The 10,148-nt window shown below is 31.5% G+C and overlaps 1 protein-coding gene across 1 annotated transcript; it reads left to right on the plus strand.

Annotated features, from left to right (window-relative positions):
- The first annotated feature begins 8,594 nt into the window (after positions 1-8,594).
- On the plus strand, positions 8,595-9,649 carry LOC108323655 (proline-rich protein 4-like). The gene is made up of 2 exons (XM_017556139.2): positions 8,595-8,830; positions 8,989-9,649. The coding sequence occupies exons 1-2, from the start codon at positions 8,674-8,676 to the stop codon at positions 9,600-9,602; spliced, it is 771 nt and encodes a 256-aa protein (XP_017411628.1). The 5' UTR covers positions 8,595-8,673; the 3' UTR covers positions 9,603-9,649.
- Positions 9,650-10,148: the final 499 nt, after the last annotated feature.

A 10,148-nucleotide genomic window follows, 5' to 3' on the forward strand; every position in this document is an offset into this window, starting at 1 on the left:
ATTCTCCTAACAACATACAGGTATGTAAGATTAATGTACCTGGCTTAGTAGCCTCTTCTACAGACATTGCAAATACTCTTCCTGTTGCCCGGGGCTTTACTTCAGCAGAATCTTGTTGTTGTGGTTCACCCACTTTCTTTTTCTTTGGACAGACATTAGCAAAGTGTCCCGGATCATTGCAGATGAAACATCTCTTCCCTTCAACTGTTTCCCCAATAAGTTTAGGGCAGTCACGTCTGAAATGTGCCCCTCCACACTCAAAACACTTCACTGTTCCTCGATATGATAATTGTGGTTTTTCATAAGGTTTTTTGTTGAATTTCATTGAAGATTCTCCCTTTGCAAGTCTGGAAACTCTACTTGGATCAAACTCCAACAATTCTATCATTCTGGCTTTCTCTACCAATGCTGGAAACTCTTGTATTTCCAATGGCATAAGTACCTTCTTCAGTTCATGCCTTAGTCCTCCCTCGAATTTTCGACATCTCCATTCTTCTGTGATATTCTGAGTATAAAACCTCGAGAGATAATTAAATTTTACTACGTACTCTTGTACTGATAACCTTCTTTGTTGTAAGGTCAGAAACTCCGCCTCCCTTGCAAATTTTGCACTGTTTGGAAAATATTTTTCCAAGAACCTTATCTTAAAGTTCTCCCAATTCACAGCCTCACCACGAACCGTCATCAACCGAAAAATCTTCTCGTTCTGCCTTAGCCAAGAGTCAGCCTCATCAGGAGTAGCCTCCCCATTAAATTTAGTTAGATCATGCCTTAAGAAGTCATTCAAGCTAGAATGATTTTGAGGTACTTGATCAACTTGTTGTTGCTGCATCTTTGTCGAGTTTAAATGATTTCTTCAAAAAGATAACAATACAATTTAGCATATGATATCAATTTCCTCCAATAGTCATTTTCATCATAACAATTAATAGTTTTACTAAGAATAATAATTTCACTCCCCATAGTCCCAAAATACTTTCGAAAACCATTGCTCTGATACCATAATGTAACACCCAAATATTTTAAAGGGTATTACTGATAGTAGAGACTAAATTAATTTGATATCTCATATAAACAATCAAACTTTATTTCAATTACTCCAAAGTACAATACCAAACTTACAAACTTTAAACAATATAGTCTTCACCATTGAAATTTCAACTTATAAATTTTACACAACATAATCTTCCCAATACAAATTTATTCTTTTTACAAAAATCCCTGAAAGTTTTTCCCTGCATCTCTCTCATCTCTAAGCTTTTTCAACCGCATCTGCAACATTATCTAATCACATATAACATGAGTTATATGATCATAGTACAAACAAATAAGGGTAAGCCAACCATATCATAAAATCATTAAACTTGTAATAAAAATATTATAATCATGTATTTCTGCAATTGATAAAATATCATTATTTCGATGTCATTAATTCATCATTATCAAAATCATCTTTCTCATTTCCATAAATCTTACAAGTGTACCATGCTTACTCATGAAGCCTTATGGTCAGACCGCTCTCTGCCTGCTTCCTTAAGCCTCACTTATATACTATGTCTTACTTTCTGAAGCCTTATGGTCAGACCCCTCTCTGCCTGCTTTTATAAAACTTACGAATCATATGTTTATGTCAAAGCCTTATGGTCAGACCACTTTCTGTCTGCTTTCATAAACCTCAGGTGTTACTTTGCTCATACCAAACTCTCATGGTATAACTCGAACATACTACTCCCGGTAGTAACATCATTTCATAAGTAATGATTTCTCATATCCACCCCAACATTTCATAAAACCAACAATTCATACCCTCTTATCCACCTAACTCAATCATGTTCATTCTTTAATCATGAATTCATAATGACCCGTTTTGGTATCAATAAATTAAACATATTGCCAGATATCATGCTTCATATTATAAACTCATTTTGCCCATAACGAGTATAACTCAACGTATTTTCACCAAACAAAGATCATGGATCAACCAAAATATATCAACATATCTTAGGAACTACATATTAAAGTCTGGACTCAATGTAATAAAATATATATGAAATTTTTACCATGATAATATTATGCATCTACAATCAACTTGTTTTATTTTATTTTCATCCTAGTATAGATTTTTCTTTACTCCAATTGGTCACCGGAGAGGACCCAGATGTCTGAACGCATCAAACTCACCTTCGACGCCAGCACATATGACTAGTCACAACTGACTGGACCAGGCCAGGGCTGCTCTATGATTAGGGGACTGCCAACTCAGGTTTTTAAGGTTCCTCTATCCTACCAACAAAGAAAGGCCCTCAATAATTAACAATTGATTTATTTAAATTATCTACCATGTTCTCTTATGCTCTAAATTTGAAATGCCAAATTTTAATGTGTTCACTTCCTCTCATAGCAACCTCAAACAATATCTGTACATCTATTTAATACCCATATATAAGCTATTTCAGAACCCTTACTTCAGACCTTCCAACAAGATCAATTTCAGCCAACAAACTCATTCAGAACAGATTAAATTCATCACATCACAACATGTACAATTTCACAGTTTCAGTTATCATACCCAATATAATAAAAGTCATAAAATAGTTTCACAAGAGCACACCAGTTCAACATTCATATGCAAATATTTTATAAAATAAATTCATACAAAAATAATTAGCTCTCATTACCATCAAAATAATATTAATATAAAAATTTAGGGGAATCAAGAAGTTGAATCTGGCAGAGCCGGTTAGACAACTTCTCATCCTTCCAGAAAGATGCAATAAAAAAAATAGATAAAACAATAAAATTTCTGGGGAAACAAGAAGTTGAATCTGGCAGAGCCGGTTAGACAACTTCTAATCCATCCAAAAATACAATATAATTAAATAACACGAACAATAACATGTCTGGGGAAACAAGAAGTTGAATCTGGCAGAGCCGGTTAGACAACTTCTAATCCTTCCAAAAATGCAATAAAATAAATAAGTAAAGCAATAAATAGTTTGGGGAAACAAGAAGTTGAATATGACAGAGCCGGTTAGACAACATCTAATCCTTCCAAAATACAATAAAAATAAATAAGGAAAGTAATAAAATGATTGGGGAAACAAGAAATTGAATCTGGCAGAGCCGGTTAGACAATTTCTAATCCTTCCAAAATACAATAAAAATAAATAAGGAAAGCAATAAAATGATTGGGGAAACAAGAAATTGAATCTGGCAGAGCCGGTTAGACAATTTCTAATCCTTCCAAAATAGAAAAAAAATAAACAACTAATAACATACAAAGGGCATAACATAATCAATATCACATTTTACAATTATCACACTTGGATATCATCACAGAAGCATACTCTTATTTAAATTTCAAGATCATACAGAAACAAAATACTCCATATTCAAGATTTAAGATCAGACAAAAACAAAATATAGCATATTCTAGACTCAAGATAATACAAAAGGAAATACTCAAAGTTAGCTCCCCTTACCGCTATTCCAGACTTAGTTTCCTCTTCTCAAACCGTTCTCCGGAAACTTCCAGAATTTCCCCTCTTCAACTAGAATTTCCTCCAACTCTCTTCTCTCACAATTTCTCTAGAATTTTGGTGTAAATCTTCAGCCTCCCCCCCTTGGCTATTTATAGCCAAAAATTTTACTATTCCTTTTTACTATTCATTTTTACTATTCACTTTTACTATTCATTTTTACTATTCAAAAATTATTTTTTATTCACCATTCTTATCTCTGAATGATTAATTCTACGTGGAGTGTTCTCTTCCACAATTTATTTTAATATATATATATATATATATTTTAACCATTCACTATTCACTATTCACTATTTACTATTCACTATTCACTTTTCTTAACAAAGTCCTAAATATGTTATCAAAAATTTGAAGCTCTCCCTCTAGAATTACTATAATTTTATATCCAAAAATTTACATTTTTCTATCCATTAAAATTATTATTACTAATAAAATGCTAAAATTTACTATTATAAATATATATATATATATATATATATATATATATATATATATATATATATATATATATATATATATATTTTCATGGGTCTTACAGTTGGACCTTAGGTTTTGGGTCCACAAACGTGGTTATTGCGGAAATAATCGATTATATGGGATGATAATCGATTATCCCTTCCTGCGTGATATTTCTAGGTAATTTTCACTGAGATAATTGATTATCTTAAGTGATAATCGATTATCACAGTGCATTTTTGTGAAAAATGGCGAATTTAATGAAGAATGAGCGTGGACCAAGCTTGGGAAACTATGAAAAGTGAGGATACTCACAAAATGAGATTAATGGTTATGTTTAGGGTCAGGTTTGACTTGTGGTTGAAATTTGAGCATGAGTGAGGGTTGAGATGTACTTGAGTATGTGATTGATGAGCATGAGAGTGGAGGATAAGTCTACTTGTTGTACCTAATAAATCCTGATTTTATCTGTGAATAGGTGTTTTCTTTTGCCTTGTGGAAGGGTTGTTCGGGTATTGAGTCTTCCTTGTGTGAAGGTAAAGGTGTGTTCCTTGTCCTTGTGTGGTAGGATTACATGTTCCTTAGATGGATTGCAAGACTACTCGAGCATATTTGTAGGGGAGGCTACAGGTGGGCTGTAGGAGCGACTACAGTCGGTGAGGTAGGGTATATGAGTAAGACTGATTCTTTTCACTATGGTGTTTATGGTATGGTGATGCTCATGGTTTGTTCATGACTAGGATAGTCATGCTGGTGGTGTACCTATGATGATGATTGTGGTATTGAAGATGCTCCAGGTGATGCTATGTTGATAGCGTGTTACTGTAATGATTATAGTAAATAGTTAGCAAAGGTGCTAATGAGTGAATAGACGAAGGTTCTATGTGTGAGATGTTAGTAATGACATTAAGGATTAAAGATCGAGTATCAAGGATCGAGTAATTCATTATGATTGAATTGTTTATGTAAGAGGATTATAAATCCTATTGTTATTACTACTATGTATGGGGTGTTTGATTATAGTTGACATAATCAGTATGTTTATATCTTGTTATTATGATTGTTTTATCGGTATCTTACATCATACATATTTGTGTTTGTGTTTGTGAATGAAATTATCGGTGATGATCGTATAATGTGTTATATGTGAGCATATAATATTGCAAATGTTCTAGAGGCATGTTAGATTCGTGAGATGACGGGGGAAAGATTTGGGTTTCTTTAAAAAGTACTTTTAGTATAGACTTTTGAAATAATGTAATTGTAGCTAGTTTATTTTCTTAGTCATTTTAATTACTTTTGAAATAATATAATTTGGACAAGGCTTTTGGAACTATTATGTTTTAAATAGGTTATGCATGTTTAAAGGTTAAGGTTTTCCAAAAATATGTTTTCGTGCTATAAGAAAGTCTGAAATTTACCGATTTTTGTAAACCTGTGACATCCCAGAATTTGGGATGTTGCATTTAAGACTATGCATCCTTATTCTTTATCAAAGCTTTAGCTTATCAGACGAAATAAGATATACAAAATGTGTTATATGCCTATTGCATAGACGAAACATTTGGATCAATGATATGATGCTTATAAAAGTGCATCGTTGTAAGAATTTAATCATAGTGAGGTTAAAATGCCTTTGAGGTTAAGCTATAGGTTTGCATTCATCCTCCACCAAAATCTTTTGCATTTAATAGGATGAACTAATACCTTTCAAGTTTGACAAGGTCAAACCTATTGCACTTTTATTGGCTTTCAAAACCTCCACTAGCTTTGATTCCACATCACTTGTGAGGGAATTGCTAAGAATCACATGTTTCCACCATTTTCTTCAAGAAAAACATATTTCAAATGAGATGGTAGCTATTTCAGTTCTAATTGTTGTTGTTTCTCTTGTCCTTTGTTTCTAAAGTTGAGCACCAATTTTGGAGTTACAGTAGAGGAAATCTCTTTGTCCATGTCTAGATTTTCTAAATACTTTTTTATGACCTCCTCCTTTTTGTTAGTCCACCCTTCAAGTTAGTTTGTTAAAACCTTCTCTAGGTAGTCTGTTATTGTAGCTTTCTCTTTGATCTGCAACATACCTCATCAAATGTATCCATTCTGAAGCAATGCTTCTTGTCATTAGGATGCTTCATTGCTTTAAATACATACCTCATCATCCTACATTCGTACTTTTAACGTGTCATTGTCATCATTAATGCTGACTTTGGGTATCATCATGAAAGGTCTTTCAAAAGTCTATTGGGAAGTAAAACTTGTCTACTTTTACCAACAATTCTTCTACAATTCCATATGGATATTTGATAAATATATCAACCATGAGATTTCCTCCCTATGTGAGTTTTCTTCCTTTCTTTCCAGGTGGGTTTTCTCTTGAGGCTTATCTGTCAATTATGGGCTTGAGGTTTTCCTTGTAGTGAATGTTTCTTCATGTGTGGCTCAGTGTCAATATTGTTGCTAAGTTACATGACTCAAATTTGAATTTTCAACAAACCACCTTTCAATGCTTAGTGTCAATTTTAGGGCTCCATTTCATCTTCTTAATTTCTTTCATTTTATCTGGAAAAGGAGCATTAACATATCAATTTTCACTTTTTTATAACTTCTTTACTCCTTATTCCGTAATTAAAGGTAAAATGAGTTGTTTTACTAAGATTTACATCAAAGTCATGCTAGATAAATGATATACAATTATAAGTAAACTACATAATTATCAATATGTATAACATCTAAGACATGTTTTTAAAGCTTTATTGTATTTTAGCGGTTAATAAAAAACAGAGAGTGTTGTAATTTTGCTCTAACTTGATGTGCTTGGATGATTACTATTTTGATTCACTATATAATAATGTATGTATTTATGCATATTATGTATGTATTTATATATGCTGAGAAAAAAAATGGCATATTAAAGTATGACGGGTTATTTTTAAACCTTTTAACAGTATGAACTATAACTATTTGTGAGGTATTAAGAAAATGTTATAGTTAGAACAAAGATTTCTTAATTTGGATTAAGGTCTAATCACGTAGATTAAAACATCGGTAAAAGGTTGAATGAAAATTCATCATATCATTAAATCACATGTCGGAGTATGAGAAAGGGAACCAAAATGTTGAGTATTGAATAACTGTATGTTTTAAATCCATCCTGATTCATATACTCGAGGTTGCATACGTGAGATATTAAAATGTGTCAAATGTTAAATTTTGATAGAGAATAACCAAAAAAAAAAACTATAAATATTTCTTGACGAATATTTTAATAATATGAATCCATATGTGTGGACTTCTGCATGCATGCTTTTATGTATATGAACGAGTGACTGTACATGTGTTTGTGCATATGTATATTTTTCCAAATATAATTGATATAAATAATGATTTTGTAAGACTTAAGTGTTTTTTATTGGTAAATTATTATACTCTTTTAATTTTCTATAATTACTTTTAATTTCTTTCTTATCAAATTTTCATTTTGTTTCTGTTTTGAATATGTTTGGCTCTCCACATTAAAATTTTACTATAAAAATAAAAACTTAAGATGGAATATCAAAATTTTCATTTTGTTTCTGTTTTGAAATATTTAGCTCTCCACATTAAAATTTTACTTTAAAAATGAAAACGTAAGATGGAATAAGTTTTGGATATTTTCAAAATTGAACTTTATTGAAGTTATACCTGAAAAAAATGCTTTTAATCCTAATATTTTTTAAAAAAATACTAATTTAATCCTGATAATTTACTTTTAAATTAATGGTATTACCATGATAATTTTCTCGAACACTCTGTTAAGTTAAAACAATGGTAAGTGTCATTTTTAAATTAGTATATTCAGTAAAACAGGATAAAAAAAATTAAATAATTTTCAACTTGTTCACCTTTGATATTTTATCAAGAAAAATATTTAATAATTTATAATTTTGTATGTATATACATCAATAAATTAATGTGTGTTGTTGGACTTACCATTTTTATGACAATGTGTGAATATAATTAAATAGTCAAATATATTTGTAATTATTGATGATATAAATTGATATATCCATTGACCAATACATTCATATTATGTATTAATATATTTATAATTTAATATTTTTTAGAGATTAACATGTTCCAGATTTTCTTTGAATAACTTGATCATTAATTTATAATAGTAATATATATAAAAACTAATAATTAGTAAATCTTTACATTAAATAATTTATCATATAAATGTAAAATATGATATATATTTTAATTATTATACATCCATGTAAATGTAATATATTACAAAATATTAAATATAATTAATAACTTAATATAACCTATGTAATATACATATATATACATATAGATACATACATACATACATATATATATATATATATATATATATATATATATATATATATACTATGAACTTTTCTTAAAACAATACATTAATACTTAGTGTATTTTCCAATTTAGTGCAAAAGTCAATTAGAGTATGCTAGTTATTTTCAACTTTTTTAGAAAAAAAAAAGGAAAAGTAGGAAAAATGAATTTACCTTTTTTTCTAAGATCAGAACATTTATCTCTTGCTTCTGACTAATCACACTGTTTCATATCCCAATAGTGTGAGAGCATCCTTATATATACCATCATCTTTAGGCCTACACTCACAGAAAGTTTCTGAGACAACCAACCTTGAACAATGTGTTGGTTTCTTGTAGTTCTGTTTCTCAGTCTCACTTATGGTAGTGTTTCAGAGGCTCATGAGAAGAAGGACCATTCTGCTGTTGTAGTTGGCACTGTGTACTGTGACACATGTTCTCAACATGATTTCAACCCCAAAACCCACTTCATTTCAGGTTCATTCTGATTCTCTTATTGATAACATGCTTCAGTTTCACATACCATATCATATATCCCATAAGGTGTTTGATCTTTTGACTAATGTATATCATATCATATATCCCTTAAAGTGTTTGATCTTTTGACTGATTATGTATTATTCTGTCATGAGCAGCTGCCAAAGTAGGTGTGGAATGCAAAGTTGGGCATTCAGTATTCAAGAAAGAAGTGGAGACAGATAAACATGGTGAATTCAAGGTGAAGCTACCATTCAAAGTGTGGAAGCATGAGAAGAGAATCAAGGGATGCACTGTCAAACTCATTAGCAGCAGTGACATACATTGTGATGTGCCCTCAGTTTCCACCTCTTCTTCAGTGAGTCTCATTACAACAAAGCAAGAAGAACACATTTTCTCAGCTGGCTTCTTCTCATTCAAACCTGTACAAAAACCAAGCTTTTGCAATCAAAAGCAAAGTGTTTCAAACCCATCAGATAAAAATGCAGCAGGAGATACCTTTTTCCCTCCATTACCATTCACCCTCCTACCTCCATTTCCCCTCCTACCTCCATTTCCTCTCCTACCTCCATTTCCTCTCCTACCTCCATTTCCTTTACTACCACCCAACCCATTCCTACGTCCAAACCCACTCCTACCACCCAACCCATTCCTACCTCCTCTTCTACCTCCACAGACTCCAAATCCAGTGCTGACACCTCCAAGTCCACTTCTACCTCCCCAGACTCCAAATCCAGTGCAACCTCCTCCTACTCCACTGCCACCACACTAATCACACTTTTGTGAGATTGTTGTAAACATGATTCAAATAATCGTTGATCACACATATCACAATAAATTCAGTTCAGATTGTTTATTGTCTGTAAAGCTATGTGAATTTTGAGAATTCAATGAAGATTCAAACCTTTTAAAACAACACTTTTATACATTATAAGCTTGTGCATATGCATCTACGAATGCTCAGACTAAGATGTTTGATTCATAATAAGCAGTTACAAATGAAAGCAGTAACATCTCATAAAGTAAGTTGCATTGCATCAACATAACGTTGTATAGTAGGTCTTCATGATCTTCATAGTCGTCATATTTCATATTAAAAGTGCTGTGAAGGAAACAAACATTGTGTAATGCTTCCTTTTAGCAGTAGGCAAATAGAACCTGATAAACTGGTTTGGAGGAGCGACCACTGCAGGGATTGTAGTAATATACGGCACAGTATTTTTATATCATAGCAGATCGTAAAGACAAAAAGTATTTTATGAGGATTAGAAAATGATATACCATAAAGATCATTTAATATTTAATATAAATTATTTTC

This window comes from Vigna angularis, chromosome 8, assembly GCF_016808095.1.
Source record: "Vigna angularis cultivar LongXiaoDou No.4 chromosome 8, ASM1680809v1, whole genome shotgun sequence".
In the NCBI taxonomy this organism is placed as follows: Eukaryota; Viridiplantae; Streptophyta; class Magnoliopsida; order Fabales; family Fabaceae; genus Vigna; species Vigna angularis.